This window comes from Simochromis diagramma, unplaced genomic scaffold (genome assembly GCF_900408965.1).
Source record: "Simochromis diagramma unplaced genomic scaffold, fSimDia1.1 OVJJ01000822.1, whole genome shotgun sequence".
Classification (NCBI taxonomy): Eukaryota; Metazoa; Chordata; class Actinopteri; order Cichliformes; family Cichlidae; genus Simochromis; species Simochromis diagramma.
Genome location: NW_024387520.1, coordinates 8,076,346 through 8,101,575, shown reverse-complemented (window position 1 = coordinate 8,101,575; position 25,230 = coordinate 8,076,346). Strand labels below are relative to the sequence as shown.

Genomic DNA, 25,230 nt, shown 5'->3' with positions numbered 1-25,230 from the left:
TATATTGTGTCAAGAAAGTTAGGGCCAGGTGGGGCCTAATCAGTTTGTTTTGGGTGGCATAAAGAGGGGAAGGACAGTGTATGTAAAAGGCTTTAGACTGTTAGGAGGGAAATACTCTTTCATTACATTTGTTTCTAAAATTGCTCCATGAGCACAGTCGACGTATTAGCCTGAGCTCAAACAGTGGCATAACAACTCCCAGACAACAAAAGCTCATCCTGGAGTTAATGAAATGCACCATTCCACCGATGTCTAATCAAAACCAAATGCTTTTCTGCACTGCAGCATCATTAGAGTCCATCAGCTGAAGTAGGCTCCGTAGTGTAATGGATCCCTAATGATGGCAGTCATCACCACCGGTGACCTCAGACCTTATTGCATCAGGCATCAGTTCTCAGTCAGTTACACTCTATATCTGTCTAATTCGTGGGAAAGCTATCTAAATGGTAAATTGCAATATAATAAATTGCTACTTGTCCTGATAGTCAAACTCAATTTTCCCCACATCTAAACACTCGTCTCAACAGACATTAGCCACTGGGAACGACCACCAAAACTCCTGACAGCGCTTAGAAACACACAAACACACGCATACATACACACACACACACTAGGGGGCAGCAGACACTGTGCCCTGGGGTGATGATACAAGTGTTTGTGCAGATAAACTGAAACCTCCCCCTCCTTACAGGCCTCCCCTGGTTGATCTGTGACCGTGCAGGCCTGCACCAGCACCTGCAGGTGCTCCGACACTGATAGTGCCTGTCCTTCTCGGGAAAGTCCTTAAAAACCCACCAAACCTTTTAGCTCTGCCACTGTTGGCATGGCAACAGAACCTGGAGAGCACACAAGAGTCATTGACCAGAGAGGCCCAGACTATCAGATCAATGATACCCTATTGCAACCTAGGCATCAACCCCCCTCCACTCACACACACAGACACACACACACGCACACGCACACAGGCAGACACACAAACAGGCTCACCCCCTAGCCCTGCAGCCCCGAGGCTTGTCTGCGCAAGGTTAAGCTCCCACTCTGTGAAACATGAAAAAGTGTGTCAGAAAAGAGCCCCTGAAAGAATCGGCTCAATATCATATCGCAGCATGTGTTTTGCAAACAGGTCAGCTGTAGATAAGGACAGCAGGGCCAGATGTTGAATTTGCTGTAACAGCAGAGTGAGATAAGTGCCAGTATCTTATGAAAAAAATAGATCCAAATGGAGGGGATTTCAACCTTTAAAATCTATGCAAAGAATTATGCATGTGGACAAACATTGAAAACACGCAGGCCTAGTCGCATTAACTAATCTGTGAACAGCAAATATTTGTGTGCACAAGGACATGCTTGCTTAAATGTATAAGATGCAGAAACACAAACATAAATGTGTAAACTGAACCGTTTTGTTTGCGATAATTACAGTGTTGCTGAGGAAGTGATGCGGAGGCTGCGTGAGCGTGATTGCCTTCAAGTCTGAATGTAGTGTCTAATGGATCTGGGAGGTCAAAGTTAGTGATGAAGAGTCAAGTTCTGTGCATAGCCTCCCGTCTCAAAAGTCCACGAGAGCTCAATTTTAATTCAGAGGCTCGTACAATTTTGACACCCACTTACTGACTGCACTGTTTCACATCCTACTACTACAATAGGAAAACCATTTTTTGAAGCACAGTCACATATACAAATGAAAAACTATATAAATCATCAGTCTAATTATTCGTTAATATGAGATTAGGCTCAGGTCGCATGTCCATGTGCTAACAGGTGAAAGTTTTTTGCCAGCAGGGATCGGGGTATGGGACTTAATTTTAATGTTTTCTGTGACTTAAATGTGAAATGTAGAGGAAAATTTATTTTGGGGATAGGAAGACATCCTCAAGAGAGATCAAGTGAGCCTTAGTATAAAAGCAGTGGATATTAGCTGGGCTTCAGAATCAGAGAATCAGAGGTAGTAGGGGTCAAGGGAATGTTGAGGAAACACAGGAAGGAAACAAATTGTTACTCTACCTGCAAAGGACAGATTGTTCTTGTTAAACTAAAATCAATTTCCTTTTAGCATACATTAGCTTCTGTGTACATATGGTGCTCAAACACGAGTTTCAAACAAATGCTCCCCTCAGATTTTTACTGCAAATCAATAATTGATTATGTACATCAATAAATCTGTGTTGTGCGTGTGGACAGGTTCCCCCACTGATCAAAAAAGGTCAGTTTGAGCCTACTTTGAAGGATGTAACAAGGATTTCAATAAAAAATGAAATTGCTATATTTAATTGTTATAACCAGAGGTGGCAAAAGCAAAAGTACTGATTCAACTTCTGTAGTGAAGTAAAAGTGATGCAGTAGAGCAGTGGTTATCGAACTTTTTTTGCTGGGCCCCCCTTTGTTTTACAAGAAAAATATTCCCCCCCCCCCCGCGCGCGCACGCACAAACACGCACAAACACGTCCTCCAACCACATACACCCATATTTTGCTCCATTGCGGTTTATTTCACACCTCAAACATTTAGTAAACAATTAAGCAAATACAAGTAATCTGCAGGTAGTAAGAAAATAAACTACTAACTCTTTTACGCTGCGTCCGCACGTACACGGGTGATTTTGAAAACGCAGCTGTTTCGTCCACACGGAAACGGCGTTTGGAATCACCGAAAAGATTTTTTAAAACTCCTTTTTTGGGTTTATGTGTGGACGAGGAATACAGAGTTCGTCATGCAACGTCAAAGGTATGTGCCTTTTTCTACGTCAAGCTGTGCGCCACGTTATTGTTTACAGGAGAGGAATTGCAGAATGGCAGATAGTCAGGTTAACAGTATTTTGTCTATATCTTCAGGTTTTCCACGCTTACATTTACACATGCAGTTACTGTCCCTCTATTTAGAAAGGCAGAGGCATCACGGTGTAATTATTTTACATGTAGTTGTGTTTTTTTCCTATGTAATAATAATATTCAACATTGCTATCAATACATTTTTCAAAAAATGCCTCTCTGTGCAAAATGGGTTCAAAAACATAAACAGCTGTGCGATACTGTTTGTTCGTTATATGAACCTAGGGAACAAATCCTGGCAGGATCAGCCTGATATTATTCGTATCCCACTGTAACTTTACTGTATAAAGAGCTAATATCTCCAAAATTTCAGAAGTAGTTATTTATTACAACAAGTGTTTGTGAACTAAAAATCAAGAATGTGGGATACTGTTTGTCCATGATTTGAAGAGCCCAGCGCGCAGGGAAAACCAATTCTGCAGGGGAGACCTACCTCGGCACTTGTGCAGGTGAAGCCAAAGGGAAGATATGCTTCACCATATTTTCTAGTCTTTGGCTTAGAATGAAGTTGGTTTGGAAACATTTTCAGTGATGCTTCATCTCCTGCTTTGCGTTTGTGTGGGCGCCCCATGCTAGCAGTGTCCAAGCATTGTTTTGTTTTTTCCCTTTTCATGCCCCCCCACCGCAATGGCTCTGCGCCCCCCCTAGGGGGCGGGCCCCACACTTTGAGAAGGTCTGCAGTAGAGGGTCTGAAAAGTCGCAAAGCTAGCTGAACCTTGCACTATATTAATATGATAATAACAAAATATTAGTACATGAAAATACAAACTGTATTTTGTTTTTACTTTGCCTTCACACCTAAAAAGAAAAAGGAGTACAGTTTATGACTAAAGTGTGACTAGGCAGGTGGATAAGGGTTAACAAACAGAAAGTCACCCAAAAAACTTTAAAGACACACACATTTACATTTCAGGTCTCCAAAAAACCCAATTTCTATTTAAATGAAAAACTAGGTGGTGTGCGTTGTTGGATTAACTAATTATTGTTGAAAGTAAAAATAAGAGTAATTTAGTTGTCATTTAAATGTGTTCAGAAATTGCAGATTGGTGATGATTCTTTTGATGAATCATGACACAAGCTGCCTTTATAAGTTAAAAGTATTAATATTGGCATTGGCAATACCAGCCCTATATATACTTAATATTGGATCAATACCAAAATTTGCAGCGTCACCAACTAATAACTGAAACCACAACTTATGGACATCTGCACCAGAAAAAAAAAGAATGTTGTGGATGATTCCATCCTACTTTAACTCCTGCTCCTCCTACTTAAGTATAATACTATGAAGGTACATATGATGCTACATAAATTCTATGTTTTTTGCCTTTTCCATCTCTTTGTATGCAATAAGCCTGTGTTGTGTGTTGTTCTTCTCTCCATTTAGGCTCATCTCACTTTGATGTCATAAGCTGTGCATTGCTGGGATTTAATAATTTCCCTAACGAGACTGAAAATGTGAGGAGTGGAAAATACCAATATTTGTGTTAAAAGTAAAAGGTTGTCAGAAAAATAAATACAAGTAAGTATTTTAAGGTAATTTTGTTACTTCCCACCTAACTAATGCAGACTAAATGAAGAGGATGCCTTTCTATATTTCATTCTGTATATAAAAAAAAAAGAAAAGAAAAAATGATCTTGTATGCTTTAGGCTTTAGCAGAAAGACTCTCAAGAACCAACCTATATCGGAAATAATGTTCCCAGCATACACAAGCATTAGTATTGCACACATACTGTGAGATGTCTATCTTTTTAGATTGATAAAACCCCTGAGTAGCTAACATCTGCTCCAATCCATTCACCTATACGCTATTTTTGCAGAACACGAGTAGCACGATACCGTTTGAAAACGCTACGTCAGCACCTCTTCCTAAGCATACTCGCGGCTCCCAGTCAGGAGTGAAATTCAATATTACGCTCTATTCAGGCCCCTCTTATGTACCACTTAAAGTGCTCGGTGCAAAATTACTACCAGAATAAGTACACCGACGTACCCCCTACATTTCCCACTCACAGCACAAATTTTGGCCATTGCATTAATATGTTGAAATTTGATCCTGTTTATAAAAAAATATTACTGGTGCACATATATCAGCGGGCTTACAGCAGCAAGATTTTTCATTGATCAGCAGTCGGGAAGTGTGATGTGAACAGCCATGCTGGCAGAGGAGAAATTATAAAGCATTTTGTAACGGAAAAAAGTGCCTCCGCACACTCAGGGGTCCGTGCGCAGAAATGAGACATTGATCCATAATTGGAAGCACTCAGTCATGAAATCAAAAGACTAATTAAAGAAAGAGAGCTTTAATGGCATCCATTTACATATTCAACATAGTGATTCAGTGCTGCTCGCTGACTTATGGCCTGTGAGAGATGGAGGACTGATCCAGTGGCTGTGAAGAGTTGAGTTAGATCGCACAGGAAACATCTGACTGCATCGGCACCAGACTGAAATTGTGGGGGGTTTTTGCCACCGCTAACAGGCGCATCAATGAAAGGCATGCAGACACCCGTCAAGGTGTTCTAATAATTGTGAATTATGCATTTGTTATGAGCACAAGTGGCCGTCGATGTAGTGAAGTTATATAGTGAAATCATCGCTTTGCCGAGGAGCTTTTGTGGGTGTCTTTTCAGTGTCTCTTCACACAAGTCAAGGACCGCTTTAGATGCTTCACCATCACCCGAGGTTACAACTCGAATCACTCCAACAACACTCGTGAGTCTGCCTTTGTGAGAAAGTGGGAAAATCTGCACTACTAAACCTGTGCTGAGTGTTTATGTGGGAAGAGGTGACACGCACAGAGCGTGGCATGAACGTGTCCGCTGGTCCTGCTTTGACTTGCTCACTGATTAAGAATGAACAGTTTGGTTAAAAAAAGTCACATTTTGATTGTTTTTGTGGCAAATTTTATTTGTGTTGTCATTTTCTAAGATTAATGTCACGTGCAGTCATGACAAATCTTTACCACGCGAGATCTCGTCAAAATACTGAGATACAAATTCCAGATCAGCTATTTTAAAAGAAATAACTGTGCCGAGTTAAATAAATTACAGCTTCAATTCCAAATGTATCTGTTGTTCAGCACTAGCAGTCAGTTGTACACACTGCCTGATTACATGTCAGGGGTGGTCAGTCCTGCTAAACTAGCACTAAGGCTGCAGGAAGAGAGTGCCTTTAGTGACATTTTACTTTTCCCTGCATGTTATCCTTAAGACAGAGCTCTGCTTTCAACCTGTTAAACCGGGAATGATAACAGAGGACAGCAAAAGATTGCTTGTCAGTGTTAGCACTGCAAGTGCTGTAGTGCAGATGAGAGGATGTGACTGGTACCTTTTCTGTTTGTTTCGCTGCCCATTTCTCTTCCCTGTCCGAAGTCCTTCGGTCATTGTTTTTTCAAATACCATTTCTATACCTTTCTCAACAGCCCAGGGCCTCTTTTAATAGGCTCATTTAAATATTTTTCCTGTGCAGGTTAGATAAATGAGACAGTGCTGGTGCCAGGCCAGGCATTTCTTTAAATGAAATGGGTTTCAGTATAAAGCCAATCATTTTGAAGGCCAAGATAAACTGAGGTTAATTAGAGCCAACTGTGGGCCAGGGTTTCTTTTGCCCGTTCAGTTAGACACGTTTGTAGGGAGGGAGTTTTCGAGTTAAATCTGAACGGAAATATTAAAGACAAGTGGACTTATTCTCCGCACTCAGCTGCTGTTCATCAGAGCCGGAGTGCTGAATGAGCTAAATCTCATTGCAATTCAGTCCAAACTTAGTACTACTTCAGCAGACACTACAGAGATGTAATTAGAAGAGAAGCAAGCAGTGTGTTTGTTAGTGAGTTTGTAGACAATTACATGTTTACACCTTAGCTCACTTTGTCTCCCTGGCTGAGTGCTACTGAAGTGAGCACTGCAACACCAGCAACAGTTTCAGTCTCACCACAGGTTTAATTTAGCCAAAACTGTGCTGGCGTGCCCAGAAAATGTAATCAGCATAAATATGTTTATGGAGGAAGAACATCTGATTCCACCGCTGTACTCAATGTAGAATTCAACTGGATAGATGATCTCTTCCATGTATGCTGCCGCCCACACCACAGTATCCAACCTGGTCTGGAGCCCATGCACCCAGTTGTGCTGGATGCAAAATATTCATTCATATTATTGAATATTTAAGACTTTGATGAACAGCTACATCATCTTGTCCCGAAACGGTCTTTTCTGGGATACGATGCAAATGCTGGATCCCCTGTAGGTGAGAGGCCTACCACCAGCATCTTTATCAGGCTGCAAGTTCCCATGATGGCTGACTTTCCCCTCCACAAGGTTACGTCTGCATAAGCCAGCCGTCTTCTCGACAGGCAAAGGCTGCTTTTGGGTTAAAAAAGTAAGAAATGCTCTGAGATTGGGTACTATTTAAATGCTCAAACACCAGAGCCATGCATAATGATATACTTTCTATTCTCCAAAGTGATGCTCTTCAGCTTTGAAGTGCATTAATAGCTAGGAGGGGGATGCCATTACAACTGCTCTTAGATCAGGGACAATGTTTTACAGACCACAATCTGATTACACTAGACTAGCCATTCGGCCTTCCTCCCACAGATTATCTTTCCTGAATCTGAGTGGAATTTGGGGACTTTAGACTTTAAGATATTTTGTCAAATATAATTACTAAATCATTTTAAAGTCATATGCAAATGAATTAAAAGCATCATCACGTACACAATAAAAGTGTGGTTGTTTCTGGCCTTTGTTTCACGCTGAAAACAAAGATGAAAGGTCTTAATAGATTATAGGGGAGGTTTAAATGCAAAGGAGGCGATTTGCCCTATTTTAAAGCCTTGAGTTGAGGATTTCTACTGTCGCTGCAAAAAGGTAGCAAAACAATGGATGTGGGGAGGAGGGGCGACTGTGGCTGATGACACATTGACAACCTGTTAAATATTTGGTTTCATGCACACAGATAATCTTCTATTTGGAAACACGGTATGATCAAGATTTATACAAACGTTTTAATTCATGACCAAAACGAGCGATTTAGATCGCCATCTAGTGGTCTTCAGTATATTAAACACTTGTCCATTGCCCTAATTTTTCCGACCTAGAAGCTAGCTGTTTTTTTTTTACCATCTATGGTATAAACTTCATTTGTGAGGAAGATCTCTGTTTATTTATGGCTTTAAAATGATTTATTAATAAAATGTGATTTATTGTCATAAAGTCTTTAGAATAAAGTACGCAAATTAAGGTGGAATACCGCATAGTGTTGTATCTTGAGTGAATCTTACTATAACGTCTGTAGCTACTCTCTCATTAACGGGTGGGTGAATCTGAAACTTTGCATGAACATTGTCACACATACTTTCATTTATCACAATTAGAATAATCCCTATTGTTTTTGATTGTCATGTTGACCAACCCCGTGAATCACTGGTAAATAAAAAGAATCATAGAGCTGTACACATTTTAATAACAACAACAACAACAACAACAACAATAATAATAATAATAATAATAATGCATTTTTATAAGCAATCGCACGCTGCCTGATTTTTTTCAACCTTAAAAAATAAAAAACCCTATTTTCTGGCTTAGCCAAATCTTTTGAACAAAATAAAGGAATAATGGAAATCGGAAAGTAATCAGTCAATGTGCAGCTGTTTATTTTAATAGGGAAACACATACAATTAAAAAGTGAAAATAATAAAAATGTGTTTATCTCCATTAAAAAGGTACTTTTGCTTGTTATATCAAGAAAGCATTATTAATAGCTTTAATCCACATAACCACAGCAAGAAAAAAAAGTGATGCAGCCCTCCAAATACAAGAGACCATGTTCTAATCCTCCAGGGGATTAATCTCTAAGAGAGGGATATCCACTGATAAACCTTCATAATTCTCAAATACAAACCTCAATCTGTCTCTTGTCTGCATGTACACTTTTGATAGGTGGCATGCACTGTGGCATGACATGAGTGAATCTGAACTACCAAGCCGCATTCCCACACCTCTCAAAAGCTTTTCAGGATTCCACGTAAAGCCAGTGAAATGTACTGTATGAAGAAGTTCCATATTTTCACAAAGCTTACTTGAAAAGTTTCATGGCCATTTGGTGCAGATGTATGCAGCACTGATAATGTTCTCCGCTGAGTTTTATTACTGGCTATTGGTGAACTAGGAGAAAGTGCAATGAGGCACATTGGGGCATATTTTCCCAATATTGTTTCCCTGGCAGTTGAGCAGGGGGCCAGCACGAACAGTCAAATGTAATCTAGGCTGTCTATTGTAATCATCTGGCTGTCCTGGTGTGTATGTGTGTGTGCGTGTGTGTGTGTGTGTGTGTGTGTGTGTGTGTGTGTGTGTGTGTGTGGGGAGGGAGGGGGCATAGTATATGCCAAATCTCTGCTCCAGTACTGATAAAGGAAACCACGTCTCCCGCTAAAAGCATTTTGAATGTTTCTCCGCCAGCCTTACAGTAAAATAAAAAAAAGGACTCGTTAAAAAAATGACAGTTTGGCTGACACAGATGAGTACTGATCACATGCCAATTATATAATTAAGAGATTAACCAAAATTTGGACTAGTGTATTTTGGTAAATGCTATCAATGAGGCTTCAGTGACGGAGTATATTTACGGTAGATGGAAGCCACTGAGAACGGGGCTGAGTCATTATTAAGGGTGTTAGCATAAGGACTGTCAAGTTCCCGTTTGGCCCTAATGTAATTAGGCAATTTCATTTCAGCCTCGATTTATGCAGTATTATACAGCATAAAGCCTACAACATGTGGCTCATTCTCAGGACTACTGAACCCTAACAAAACTTCATTTGTTCAGACAATTCTTTCACATGTAAGTCAGACAGACAGACAGAAAGACAGACAGATCGACAGATCGATAGATAGATAGATTGTCTATCTATCTGTCTATCTGTCTGTCTGTCTGTCTGTCTGTCTGTCTAGAGAAACACTCACATATAAGTATGAATTTCTCTGAAGCCCCAAGAATGACAAGGACCACACATGCTTAATGTTCTTCCAGGGGGCTTAGAAGACTATAACAGCTATCTTGAGGCCTTTGTTTCATTTCAGTTTTGCAATAAATGACACAAACAATAAATAATCCTGTTTTAAAGGTTTTCTAAACTTTGAAATGGAGATATATTGTGGGGTCGCTACAAAATCTCACCCGTTATTACACAGCTGTGTGATTTCTTTCCGTCTGGGATCCTAAGTATTCACACTGATGAGATTTACAAGCTGCTGCTTTAGTGGAAAAGTCACGTGTCTTTATAGCAAAATGGATGAATGCCGAATTTAATTATATTAATCCGAACTCTATGCAAATGTGATTCAGACAATATAAAACAGGCTGCGATGAGACCATTATTAAATTAAACAAGATTTTTAGATATATACTATATCTTCCCTCCCCCCCTGCTCCTACTTGGACTGGCTCCCTCGTGAAATGGCTGTAATGAGTGAACTGCCTGCCGACCCTCAACTGGGTGTGGTGTGGGCGATTAATGAAGTGGTGGCTCTCAAGAGAGCTACATCTGCACCCAGACAGACATAATGAACAACCAAGGGCTGGACATGGCACTTTTACCGAGGTCTCCACTTATGCCTTGTGACATGCTGAAGAAGCAGGACTGCTTTCGTTTTGAATGAGCTCACCTTTAATGAAAACAAAGGAAAGCTTTCAATCTAGTGCATTTCACCCAATAACATGTGCACTCCACACGGGCATTTTTGTCTTTGTAGCCCCATCGTTAAGAATCTCAACCTGTCAAAGAAAGGGCGGTGGATATAAGGTTAAATAATAATTTACATATAAATGAGGCCATAAATGCTCACTTAAGATCCAAGACTGTCATCTCCCATCACACAGGCCCATAAACACAACAGGAAGTGTCTAGAGAAAAATCATTCTTCTTACAGTATATCAATTATTCATTAAGAACACAGGATGACAAATAACAAAGAGCAGAGAAATATGGAAAAGGGGCCAAGCGTCTTCTCCTTGGTGCTGCTGCGTGGCACATCGAAGGTATGCAGAGAGAAAAGTGACATATTTTTCTACCCCAAAAATTTGCATCTTTGTTTTTGAACAGAGGGAAAAAGCACGCTTCTCATTTCAGGTCAAAATACATTGGTTTTGATAGCTGAAGTCTTGACTATGACAAGGTGAGTTCATTCTTTTTTTTTTTTTACCCCTTTGCTTTATTGTTGGCTTCAAAATAGCGACCATAGAAATAGAAAACCACTAACTTACAAACTCTTTAGGAACTGAGCTATAAGGTAATGTGTTATGTGACACAGCACAACTGGGGCAGATCTGATTTGACTTTTTTCATAACAACGATGTGAACAGCTCTTATCTCACTGTGGTGTTGTTGTTGTTGTTGTTTCGTTGCATTGAATTGGAAAGACCTGCCGTCAGCTTTTCCTTTGGTGGCTTTAGGGAGAATTCAGCTCTGTTGTTTCCAGTTAAAAGCACACCGCATCTTCTCACTCTAGCAACCCTTGATGAAAAGCTGTCACCTCACTATTGCTGTTATTGGTAGAGATGCTGTCGGTCAGGGAAAAGTGCACAGGTTTGCATTTCCATAGGAAAATTCAGTCTGCAGAGCTGAGGAACAGATTCAGCTGTTCATCTTGATCAAATTCAACAACTTCTAAGAAGAATAGCTACTTTCAGCTGCTCCCTTATTCACAAGGGTTCACCACAGCAGGTAACCCTGCAGATTTGATTTGGCAGATTTTTGCACCAGATGCCCTTCTTGACACAACCCCCGAAGGGATTTACGCCTCCTCCCGGGATCAAACTAGGGATAATTTATTGGTCTTATTAGTGTGTAAACCAGTAGACCCATGTTTGAGCTTAGGAAAAGAAGTTAGATAATATGATTTTTGATCTATTTTTTGATTTACAACAATTAGATGATGATACAAAAAAATGAGGGTTGAGCGAAAGCAGTTTTTTTCATGTATTTCCTACATGTGTAGTCACAGGGAGTCAGGTGTGGTCAGAGCATCAGGTGTGAACGTGTACAAAGTAGGGACTCAGCTGGCCAGGGCGAGCCGCTTAAAGCGAGTGGCTGAACCGGCACATAGTGTACACCTGACACACCGTCTGTAATGTCGTGCTTTCATGCACACATCGGATCTGGACAACCATCACGGCAAACATACATACAGGCTTCAATTAGCAGCTCCACAGACGTTATTCAAAGACACTTAAGTCTAGGAAGCAGTCCAAGGTAGAGTGACAGTGCAAATTATTCATTTGTACAAATGGCATGTAAAACGATGATTAAAAGTCTGTGTTCCTGCCTTGTCCCTTTGCAGCCTGTTTGTGAAGTCAACAACCCAACATTGGTAAAATCATGAGAGCATTTTACTAACAACTTGTATATTTGTTAGCATAATGCACTGATTTAAATAAGAGCTGCAGAGCCAGGTGAGCACACTCTTCTAAATTTAAAAAAAAATCCTTTAAATTCAATGGAAAATTTGAATGCTTGTCATAAATGTTTGAGAATGCACAAACATAGTAATTGTTCAACCATTAGATTTTTTTCAGATTTATCTTTTATTCAGAAATGATTCTGTTTTCCACACATCGTCATGAGGAACGTGACTTCAGGGCTGCATCCTAATGGTAAAGAAAACGTGTAATCAGACACAGAGTACAGGAAAGAGGAATGACTCAAAATGTCCAGGAAATTGCACAGGACAAAGTTCTGCTGACTTTTGAGTGTGCAGCAGTATAACATAGTAGCAAACAGGAATAGAATAGAATAAAAAAGATTAGAATGACCCTTTATTGTAATTGTATATGTACAGTGAACTTGTGGGTACAAGGAAATCCACACTTTTGAGATGTAAGACTGGTCTAAGCACTTTAGGAGTAAATGGAACATATTTTTGATTAGTGTGGGTCTAATTTGCTCCATCATTAACTGTAACCTACACAGGGTTATGGACATTTTCTTTTAAAAGATGAGGAAAATTTTCAATTGAAAACAGAGTCTATTCTTACAGAAGAATGGCTTTCCAGAGTCGCAGTGAAGAAGTAAATAACTAAATCCTCAAGTGAGTGCTTAACTCATATTTAGATAATCGTGTATACATCCTGTTGTTCAAAAACAACTTTAAAATGCAAATGGGATCCTCACTTGTTTGACCTATACCATTCACATCCCTCATCCTCCCCTCTGCATGGAAGCAGCGGAGGAGAGACCAAAGCAGACTGAATGACAGCTCAACAGATGAGATAGCAATGTTTAATCCCCTTTTAAAAGAGCTTCATTGAAAACACTCTGAGCGGGGAGGACCAGACGAAAGAAAAATTGGAGCATTGTGCATTGTATAGCCATCATGGGGCCTCTTTGGTCTTCTCTGTGAAGTGACTTTGACAGCTGTGGAGATTAGGGAGCAGCCCAATGTACATGGCCCAAACAGCTGGGATTAGACTAGATATGCTCACTCTTGTCTCTGGCTTCTTCACTTAGTAAATCAATAAAACATGATTTTACTACTGTAATGGAGAATGTGTATGTGTGGGTGAGAGAGACGGTGAGGTCGCGGAATAGCGTGGAGAGAATAAAACCTGCTTAAAGGAGGAAAATAGCTCCAGAGGGAAGGAGGAGCCAGCTGCCAAGTGTTGCTGCTCAGTCCTACTTAGGCTGTTGCTGTAGCTCTGCTTAGACCTATAAGTAAAGCAAAGTGTATATGGTGCATGAATATATGAGTTTCTAAGGCGAAGCATGCAGTTGGATAAACTTTGAAAAACTTAAAACTGAAATTCAAGTTGAGAAGTGACCTTGAAGAAAAACACCTTTAAGCTAGCCTCATATAACCGGACAAATGCACAAATGCAGATTAGTGTGCCAGCTCTCAGGTCAGTTTTGAATTCTAAAGGGTGTCATCCACAGCCTTTGTCACAGTTCTGGGTCAGTTTTATGAGTTGTTATGTTTTGGTGTGTTTTTGCATTTTGGATTCTTTTCCTCTTATTATGATGATGATGATGGTGATGATGAATCTATGTTTCAGTTATTCTTGGTTAGGGATTAGTTTGTGGGTTTTGTGTTCTCATGTTTATTGCAGGTTTAGTTCAGTGTCTAGTCTGTCTCAGTGTCGTGTCTGCGTCTTCGTGCAGTGTTTTCTTGTTTCCTGTTTTTTTGTGAAGGTCTGCGTCTCATGTGAGTGTGTTCAGTTTACCTCCCTTGTCTCGTCTCGTTAATTACTCCCAGCTGTGTCCACCACCTGTGTGTAATCTCCCTGTGTTTCTCTGTGTGTATTTAAGTCGTGTCTTCTGTCATTGTAGTTGTTGGTCCGTCTGTGTGTCCACCATGTCTCACTCGTGTGTTTTCCCTGCTGTCCGTCGTCATTCTCCGCTGCTCATCCTCCTTCATGTTCATGTCCTGGTTTGTGTTCACTAGTTTAGTTGTTCTCAGCTTAGATAGACTTCTGTTCCTTTTGCCGTTTGCCCATTTTTATTTTGTGTTTAATAAACCACCCTCACACCTTTGCAAGTGCCTGCGTTTGGATCCTCCTTTATTTCTTCCACACGGCTCATCTCACTCGCCGTGACAGCCTTAGACCAAAATACTTATTGGACCTACAATAATTAGACCTATAAAAAGTCATCTTAAAAACATGTGGCATTGTGCACTGTAGGCAGAGCTGTGAGAACATTTGTGTAAACCGGAAAGATCCATCCATCCATCCATTCGCTTATCCTGTTCAGGGTCGCGGGGGGCGCTGGAGCCTATCCCAGCTGTCATAGGGCGAGAGGCAGGGTACACCCTGGACAGGTCGCCAGTCTGTCGCAGGGCCAACACACAGGGACAGACAACCATTTGCACTCACATTCATTCACACCTAGTGACAATTTGGATTATCCAATTAACCTATCCCCACAAGGTGCATGTCTTTGGACGGTGGGAGGAAGCCGGAGTACCCGGAGGAAACCCACGCAAACACGGGAGAACATGCAAACTCCACACAGAAAGACCCCGGCCTGATGTTGGAATTGAACTCAGGACCTTCTTGCTGTGCGGCAACAGTGCTAACCACCGTGCCACCGTGCTGCTGAATATGATGTAAGATCAACTCTAGTCCAACACCTTTAAAATCTCACAAGCTTTAAAGCAGGGGTCCCCAATCCCAGTCCACGAGGGCCAGTGTCCCTGCAGGTTTTAGATGTGTCCTTGATCCATCACAGCTGATTTAAATAGATAAATAACTGTCTTGAAGTTCTCCAGAGGCCTGGTAATGAACTAATCATGTGATTCAGGTGTGTTGACCCAGGGTGAGATCTAAAACCTGCAGGGACACCAGCCCTCGTGGACTGGGATTGGGGAACCCTGTTTTAAAGCAACAAAAAACTTCCCAAACAGAAATCAATTTCAGCTTTCAGCAGCCTCAAAGTGCATTTAATATCTTATTCGGTCATGATAACAAACATGTTAGCCTAAGATATTCTCACCATTATTTCTATGTGAGTAAAAATAGGCTGGAACAGACAGACGCAAACATAATGATAAGACTGAGCTGTCAAACCTTATTATGCGACTGAATGGAGCGTCTGAAAAGTTTTTTCAGTGCGGAGGCGACTTTGAGTTCTTGGGGCAGTTCATGTATGAAACTGGCTGTTAATAAAGTCCAAAAGTGTACTGCCTTTTCTGAGAATCAAAAATATTAAATCCTCACATAAAAAGGCCACTGAAATCTGAGCATAAGCATCTGCAACAGACACAGCATGACTCAGCTCCTGGCCTATATGTAGCTGTGCAGATTCACAACGACACGTCTATTAAAGAAAATATTTATTAGACGCCACTAATTTTAGACGCGCAGCTATTCAATGGCACGCGCAGCTGTCTTTGTTTTATGTGCTGTAACACTGCAGTTAGCCTACAATCACTCCTTGTAATGATCCACTAATAGTAACATGTCTAAAAAAAAAATCACTGGACCAGCAGCTTTAAATTACACATGTTTCACAGGCTGCTCTACACTTAAATAACCCCTGCACAACTTTGATTATAAAGTTGCAGTTGCAATGTCAGGATTCTTGTTTTCTTAAGGGAGTGGTTTAGAATTTGCTAAGTGGAACGAAAGCTTAAGAGCGAATAAGTAAGCCTTCCCCAGCTTCACATCTGCCTCTAATCCATAAAATTACACCTGTCACTAGAAAGTTAGATTTATTAAAACTACTTCCTTATCCGAGAAGGAAAAACTATTAAAACGCACAAAGGCCTTCAATCAGCACTTAATTAACGTGGCAACCTTTTTTCTACCCCCCCCTCCTCTTGCGCTGGCAATCACGTTCCTATCTGCCAGATTAGTTTAAGGATGTGAATGCAGATGGGAAATGACCAAAACAACTTTGAGGCCTGCTAGTGGAGAAAGTAAGTACGCAAATAAAAACGACAGCACGAGGGAAAGAGAGAGAGACGGAAGAGGGGATGCTGCAATAGTCGATTAACTTTTCTCTCTCCACAGTTATGTCAACAGACGTGGCCTTTATGTCAAGTCAAGTGTGTCATTTGAGCAAAGAGAACATCGCTTAAATAACCATTCACACGGTGCCTGTGAGTGTGTGTGTGTCTCCTTCCAAATGTGAATGATCAGCAACTTTTTAATTCAACAGTAAAAATCACTCTGGAGATAAGCCCACTGAAGCCATCTAACTGATGCTACTAACTCAAATTGTGCACATCCGAAAAGTGACAACTACCTTTTTAGCGGCTAATGTGAAGTCAGGCTGTTGAGTTCAGTAGTTATGAACACATTAAAAAAAGAAATACACATACTAAAAAGCTGTCATCAGTGAGGAACTTACTTTAACGTCTTATAATTGAAGGTCATGAAGATGTTTACAAGTCACTAAGAGGCCATTCTCCCAAACTCGATATAGTCATTCAAAGAAAAGCACTTTATGGGCTGACCTTTGCTGATCATAGCTGGACTCCTTCCTGCGGCAGTGGAGAGTCACCACTCGGTGGCCTTCGCTCCTCACATCTTGACTAACTATCCACTGGGTGGGGTTGCTGGGGCGAGCGCCGAGGAACGTCACGCCTTCTTTTAACTTCACTCTGCGGAGAAAGCAAAGAAAACGTGCCCAATGATTGCATATGTTGTTTTACATTTACGAGTTACAGGATGGATCCTTTTTTTGGTCATTCTGTTCTGTTCATCACCAGCGTGCCTTCAGCTGGTTGTAAAAATGTGTGTCATTTCATATTTGCGCATCCTTCATGTGCGCGTTTCTCTACACTCTCACCAGGATTTGATTGAAAATGTATCAAAACGAACAAAGCAAAGCCTCGCCGGGATGTGCCATGTGTGGTAAATGTGCTGTTTGCCATGACATCAAGTGGGATGTGACCGTATCATTATGCTATTCCTCTCCGTTCCTCGCCTCCATCAGTAATAGATTCACTCCCTTGCAGTCTGAAAGAAAATTTATAAAAAGGTTTCTTTGACTGTGGCAAAATAACAGCATCAATGTCCTTGGCTTAGCAGGCTACAAAGAACAAAAAAAAAGTCCAAAGGAAATAAAAGAACATAAAATAAATCAAAATCTTTGATGAACATAACCCAGATTATAAAGCACATCCTCTGAACAGAGACTGATTTAAAGGTAAAAGTGCTGACATAAAATATGTTTAGGCTAATGTTTCAATCAATAACATGGTCCCAGCCCCGTACGATTTTATCGGAGAGTGGCAGCAAAGTTCCAAGATTGAAGAGAAGACTAAATTATAACAGAAGGCCCAATCACTTTCCCCATCCAATCCATACCAGGTTGGCAGATGAGACCAAAGATAAGGCTTTGCTTTCATCCTGAATTTGTTACTGCACTTTAAAATGCAATTGCATGTCTCCATGCCAATGAATATAGCGGCCCTCCCCAGTCAAGCCTCTTTCTTTGATGTAATATCGTCTCATGTTGTGAGGGCGGTTATATGTGAGAAGTGAAATGGGTAATATGACAGATGGTATTCTTCATCTCGCTATAGGAACAAAGATAAACACACTTAAGGCAGCTCTGTGAGAGTGCGCATACTCCGTGTGTTTGTGCGCGCGCGTGTGAAATAATATTTCTTTGTGTTGCTGTGTTTCCGAGATAATTTGATGTCTTTCTGCCAGCTGCTTCCCTTTTGAGATGTGCGCATATAGATGAGATCATATAGAACATTTATAGAGTTTTCTACAAAGTCGCATGTTTAGTCTCGATCACAGTATCCAATTTTTGGACGATGCAGTGATAGGTTGCCATCTTTCAGACCATGCTCAGAGTACAGTGAATCGTGAGATTGCAGGTTTGTGAATAACAGGCAGTCTTCGCACAGTCAGCTGCAACAGAGTGAACGCCTAAGTATCTGGTAAACATATATTTTGCCTATTTTGGCTACCTTTAAGGTAAAGGATTCACTTTAAATACCTTTAGTTCACATATAAATGCTTGCATGGGCTTTTCCTTGAGTATTTGCAGAGATATTACAGTTTTATATCCCTTGTTGAATGCTTAGACCAGCTGATCAGCAGCTGTTAATAGTCCCAGACTGGTTTCTACAGCCTCGCAGCTGCAGCTCTGAAACACTAAAACATTTCAGGTCAGGTTGTTTGCTTCTCTAATAGCTTTCAAAGCTCACCTTTGCTCTTTAGCCTTTTCACCAGTGTCATTCTGTGAACAGTATAAGATGTTAGCTTTAGATATTTAGAATTATGTTTTAATCATGTTCTATATTTTTAATTATTTTCTCTTATTGTTTTGTGATTTCAACTTCTCCATTGTTTTAGTGATTGTTGTGTAGCATTTTAGTGAGCATCCATACATGAAGAGCAGTCTCCTGTGGGCCATCTTAATAGAACGCAACATGTTGAAAAAATGCATGTGTTGGTGTCACGCCATTATTCAGCTGATGCTCTGCAGCCTTTATCAAGCAAAGGAAACACAACTGAAGATTAGTGAATTAACACTACAGAAATACAAATAGTCTAAATAGTAGCATAAGGCTACTCTTATGCACTTACACTTAAAGGAAAATTAGTGAAACTTTAATAATCAGCCTGTTTACAGCAGTTGTGTGGCATCCTTTGTGAGAAACTGGCAACACTGACAAGGAAGAAAAGCCTAAGAATCCTTCTGGATATTTTTGCCCCTAATTGATTTGAACATTATTTGTTAAATCTGTAAACTGGCAGAGATCGATTCAGCACTAAAAATCACCAAGGTGCCCATGAAAAGTGCTGCTCTTCTCAGAAATCCAGTGAGGAATGTAATTCTCACAGTATTTCTTTTACTTGCAGGTGTTCAAGCTACAAACTGCGCAAAAAAAGAGATAAATACAAACTGAACTGGCCCTACGGTACCAGCTCTGCTGCTTGTTATATTATCATCAGGCTTTTGTAGAATAATAAAATTCATACTCATGTTTGTGTACCACTGCAGTAAGAGTGAGTAATAGCTCATAACAAAAAGTGGCCATGATACAATATATTTGTCCACAATGTTGGCTACAAGGCTATTATGTATTTCCTTTGAGGGAATGCAAAAAGATCCCGGTTGTTGAAATACTCGAAAACAGGGTGAAATCACAGATGGAGGGAAAGTAGCTACATCAAAAAAAAAAAAAAGATTTACCACTGCATGTTGTTATGCAATCACAGAGAACATCCCAAAATAAAAGCTTGATGCCGCTCTTAAAGGATTAATCACACACTAGGTTTTTTTTCTATTAAAACTAGATTCACTGTTTAAACCAGAGAGAAAGACAATGCTGTGGTAAAACTTTCAAGCAGTGGCAAAACAACACAAAAAGCTTGTGTACAGTCCTCCACAGGTCCCAGTGGGTGCAGCAGGGTCTTGTATCTGGTTTCTTTACACTTGAGTGATCAGGATGTCTATCAGTGGCTTCTAGTGAGGTCTCACAATGTTTTTAGTCCCAGAGGGGAACCAGTCATTACTCCACAGACCATATCCGAGCTCACAGAGCAGTTGTTGGAGTGCAATTGAAGTGTCTTTTATTGACTTAATGATCACTTTGGGCTTGAACCAGACAGTGTAAGAGTCACCTGCAGGTTAAATAGCTCACATTCAATCTCAGTGACTTCTGGATTTATGCTGAAACCTCAGTCAGGCATTCTCCATGTAAATAATCCTCATCAAAATGCACTTTTTTTTTTTTTTACATAATGCTAACATTACTAATTTAAACTAAAAGAAAGAACATTACAGGATAGTTTCATTATAGCAGGACAATTATAAACATGCCAAACTTATGCTACAGCCAAAGTCAGATGTGGTGTGAAGAATTGGTGCCAGTTCATTGTTTACTAGGTGTGGGTGTTCTAATCTGCTAATTGTAATTCAGGAAATAAAATCAAAATAGAAATGCATGGAAATCAATACTAAAATGCTATGTTAATCCATTCAATACTTGTCAAGTCATCTCAGAAAAGCCCAGAGCGTGACTCTGCAGTGGATATTAGAGGAACAGTCAGGAAATTGCAACATAAGTTGCCATGAAAAGGGTTTAAAAATCTATGCAGCAATATTCCCATCCCTACAGAGCGGTGACATATACATAGTTGAAAATAAACACTAATATATATATAGGCTGCTGTACAAATGCATGAGTCATCTTTATGCTTGCATTATTTTTATGTGTTTTTTTTGCTTGCCTTACAAATTTCAAGCTAAACTTAATCACACAGCTCTATGACAGGACTCCGGTAAAGAATGAAGTACAAGTCAGAAAGTAATCCTTCTCAAAGCTTGACAAGCTGACACTCCCCTCAAAAGTGAAGGAGAGAACACTTTATATCAATGCATCTGGGCTCTCCTCAGTCACTAAATATGTCTCCTGTGCAGCCACAGCACTGAACTGTGTCTGAATGTTCTGAATATTAAATATTACACAACTACAGGGGGAGGAAAGAAACAACAGCCCACAGTGGGAAGAAAGAGAACAGGAAAAGAGCGTTTAGCTGGCAGTGTAAAGTGACGTAAGATGCAACTTCTTTAAAGTGTCAGCGACTCTAAGAGACCCTGACAAGCCTCATTTATACCACAGTACTGTAAGACAGAGACAAAAAGGACTGAGTAATGAGAGTAATGGATGCAGGGAGTACATGGTTTGTACTCCCAGTTGTAGTTTTCAAATCACAGCTTGCTATTTATGCTGTAAAAAAGAAATAAGTAACATAGCTATAAGTAAGGTATTTACATTTTTTCATCAAGCTAATGATGAAAAAATGATTGTAATTTATTATGTTTTGACTACTTTTGAAATGGGCAGTAAAGCTGAAAATTCCTAAAACACACATTTAACCCTCTCAGGCTCAAATTAAGTTTTTGTTGCTAATGCACAAAAGAATACCTGCAGTGGTACTTCTAAGTAAAAAAAAACCCTCATAAAATATGTATGTGGGGTAATCAGGTTGTTAGCTTTTACTTGTTGCAAATCTGCAATTCCTGCCTTGAGGGTTAAACCAGAAAAAGCCAAAAATACAGCTGAGAGTCAAGCAGTCACACAGCATTTGGTAGTCAGTTGGTTGTAGGCACTGATTTAAATGGCAGATGAGTGAGTTCAAATTCAAAAAAGGAAGAAAAACAAAAATCAGCTAAGAGGCGCTGTCTACCCAAGCCTCATCCCAAGGGCTTTGCTGATTGGCACTGTCAGGAAATATGAGACTTTAAGACAAGTTTGAGGCTAGATTTGATCAAGCAGAGGGACATACTGACCTAAGAGGTTATTATGTTGTTAGCTATATCTGTCAACACACAGCATAGAAGATGGATGTAGCTAGCTTGACACCACCCACTGGTTTCTGAAGTCATGTTTTACAGACCTTTCCACCATGACCATTTTGGCTGCAAGATATCCAGACACTCATTGGCTAACAACACATGTCATGGCACAAATAATCCTCACATTTGAAACAGATGGCCAAGGTTTCCAAAAAATACTTATTATTTTTATTTTTTGTTCAGTATGAGCTAAAATGAGTCACTGAGCCCATTTTTAATTTATTTTTTAACCACAGCTATCGTCATCTGATGGCCTTCACACAGACGGCGGGTTTAAGGTACTTCCACATTGGCTTAATTTTTATGACTCGAAAGCCATGCCTAAATGCTGTCTGTCTCTCAGTTATTTCGATAACTTTATGATCGGACAAAGAAAACCAATCCTTTTGTGAGAGAACAGAGAACTATTCAAACTATTTGTGCTTGCAGTCAAAAATGTAAAATGAAATGACCTTTCCTGTAAGCAACAGAATAAATGCTCGATTATATATATGTGTATATATATATATATATATATATATATATATTTTTTTTTTTCTACCAAACAATGTTTGATGTAACTTCTTTGTAAACATTATAAAGGATTAAAGTTTACATTTAACCTGTAATCTCATTAGTTAACGCTGTAAGTTGTGATCATTCCTTTCCGACACACATACAATCATCACTCTTTCTCAGATAAAGCGAAGGAGCTGGCAGTGCAAGTACTGTAAATTCTAGCCTCTTATTTCTCCCTAGAATCCGTTGCTCTCTCCGCCAGCCATTTTCCCTCAGACCTGATTATATGCTCAGACTCCTCAGGGGCTCCTTTAATAAATAGTGATGAGCTAAGTAGGAGAGCTACTTCTCAGCAGGGCAGTGAGAGAAATAAACATTTCTGGGGGAAATCCAATAAGGTTGAGACTGACGATAGTCCCTATGCAGCATTCTGTATCCCGCAATTGAGGCTGCACTCCCCTTACCTCCGTGACCTGTTTCCATCAGTCTCTGTTGGGCTGCTCTTGGCTCACTTGCATCACAGGGCTTGGTGACCTATTCTGACCATTTCACTCCACTGACTCCTCTGAGAACCATATGCATCTGCAATCAGCAGCTCCCAAGGAAGCTTTTCCTGTTTTATTGTGCCATCCCGCCTACATAAACAGTGTGAAGGGAATGCAAGAGCTCAGTGGGAAATGAAGAAAAGAGGGAAGCTGCAGTGTGAGGGAATGGCAGAGAGACAGCAGGAGGACAGTACTTTGTAATGGTTGAACAGTAAAAAGCGTCGCCTCATCTATGAGTGTGCTGCTTCATAGAAGATAACTGCTGCAAGAGCAGAGATCGGAACGAACACACACGCATATACAACATGCCAAGAAATTGAAAAACCAAAACTAAAACAATGATAATAATAATGTAAAAAAAAAAAAAAAAATCAGGCCAAACACCCACACTTAAATCCCAAAGCGACATATCGAAACACACGGATTCTGTTTCACAAAGGCACAATAAGGCTTTAAAACTTTTGCTGATTCTTAAAAAAATAAAACATGGTTTTTATTTTTATACTTTTTGCTGATTTTTGTTTGCATATGTGACACAGAGTTCATGTAGGGGTCATGTAGTGTAAATGCTCACATAGTGGAATTAACATCAGCACCTCTCCCTCTGTTAGTTTGCTTTGCTTATTGATGTTAGCTACTGTCCTTTTATGTCATAATAGCTAGCTTGGCATCCACTGAATGGATTGCTCAAGATTACCAAGACACCCAGAGGCCTTTTGTTTAGCCATCAGGTCAGAGTTTTTACTTATTCTGCAAAATATCTTAGCAGCTAGCAGATAGACTGCCTTGCAAATTCATGTTTGCTGTGCAACATGCCCAAGTTGCTCTGAGGAAAGCCCCTGTCCTGTGTTTGTTGAGAACTTTATTGTTAGCATGGAGAAGAGGACACAGGTTATATTTGTCTAGCTCAGCAAACACAGCAAACCAAGTCCAAGTATCAATTTAATTAAATGATATTTATATAACTCCAAATCACAACAGCAGATGCCTAAATGTGCTTTATATCATAAGGTAAAGACTCTAAAGAGAAATACAGAGAAAATCCCAACAATCAAATGACCCCCTTTGAGCAAACACCTGGCAACAGTGGCAAGAAAGACTCCCCTTTTTAAAGAACAAACCTCCATCACAACTAGGCTCAGGGACGGCACTCATCGTTGTCTTATCCAGGTAACTTCAGGGTTACCTCTGGGTTGTCTGTACTACCAATGTGGTTCACTTCTTACCTGGGTATATTGCTATGGTAACTTCCAGGTTAGAGATCAGCAGGTGCCTTCTGAAACATCACCGAGGCTGCGGCTGAGAGTTTAAAAACAAAAACTGTCGTTTAAATGTTAAATTAATGAATTACTTGATTACAGTACAGCACATTCTCCTGTTGCTTAATGATAGAGTTGTGATAGTTTGATACTGTTAACTTACACAGTCTGCACTTTTTTCTTTCCAAGCTTCAAACAGGCTAAACTTTATTAATATGGTAGCTCGTTCCCAATTTCACTGACCAAAGCTGTTAAAGCTGCACACTTGTAGTGCTGTTCTAGTCTACAGTACTTTTCCTCTCTCTCACACACACATCCCCCTGCTTTGTCTGTAGCAGCAGTGTTTCTTTAAGTATGTATTACATATTTAACCTTTCAGGGTCTGGGCATGCATGGGGTCGTTTTGCCTTTGCTTTCTATCTCTCTCTCTTTCTATTTCTATTCTCTTAGATGGAGAGGTGGGCCAGTCTGTGGCTACAATTCTCCGCCATCCACTGTGGTCTAGTGCTTATTGCTAAGCAATTTGTCCAGTGACCTTGGGCCCCGGTTTGTCTCTAAGTTCTTCATCTGGAGCTCACTCTGTAGGCTATCTATGTTTCTGTGACGAGTCAAGCGCTGACGGCCAATCACCAGGCTTCGCTATTCATGCAACGAATCATTCTCTGGGGATCTACAGACTTGTCTGTACCTCACCCACCTGCCAACTTTCCACTGAATCACTTCTGGTTGCCACCACCCCCAGCCTGCCCACCAGCTACCCCTCCCAAGTCAGATTCCCCGACATTAATAACTTTAATCATTGGCTTTAATCATTTGCCACTGTAATAAATCTTATAAATTTTGTTAGTAGGGGTCTGAGTCTGCTGCTTGGGTCCAAAAACTGGTAACATCATGACAAAACTTGTCTAAGGAGCTTGGAAAGAACAGCATCTGGACTTCTTTAAGTTTCACTTCCCATCCGAGAAGCTTCTTCAGTTCTAAGAGCAACTGGTGAAGAGTCCCAGATTTTTAGGCCCTATTAGGAGTTTCCCTAAGAGCATCGTGGACCTCCTACTGATCCTCTGCCTAATCACATGAGCCAAGGTGTGAAAACAGGTGAGGGTCACAATTAGCCAAGGTTTCAGGTGAACTCATTGTTAGACCTAGTGTACTGTTCCTGTATAAAATCAGTCACTCTGTTACCAGTAATTGTGATGGTCAGGTGCTGCCGGCTCTTCTTTTTTTCATGGACACGCGCTGCATCCTAATCCTGGGTGAACTTAGGAAGTTGAT

At 40.3% G+C, this 25,230-nt stretch overlaps 1 protein-coding gene across 1 annotated transcript in view; it reads right to left on the bottom strand.

The window, feature by feature from the left end:
- Window positions 1-25,230, bottom strand: part of si:dkeyp-14d3.1 (transmembrane protein 132C) — a 156,114-nt gene that overhangs the window by 70,316 nt on the left and 60,568 nt on the right. The window contains exon 3 of the mRNA XM_040019706.1: window positions 16,786-16,932. Coding sequence (XP_039875640.1) covers window positions 16,786-16,932 — 147 coding nt within the window. The remainder of the gene's footprint in view (window positions 1-16,785; window positions 16,933-25,230) is intronic.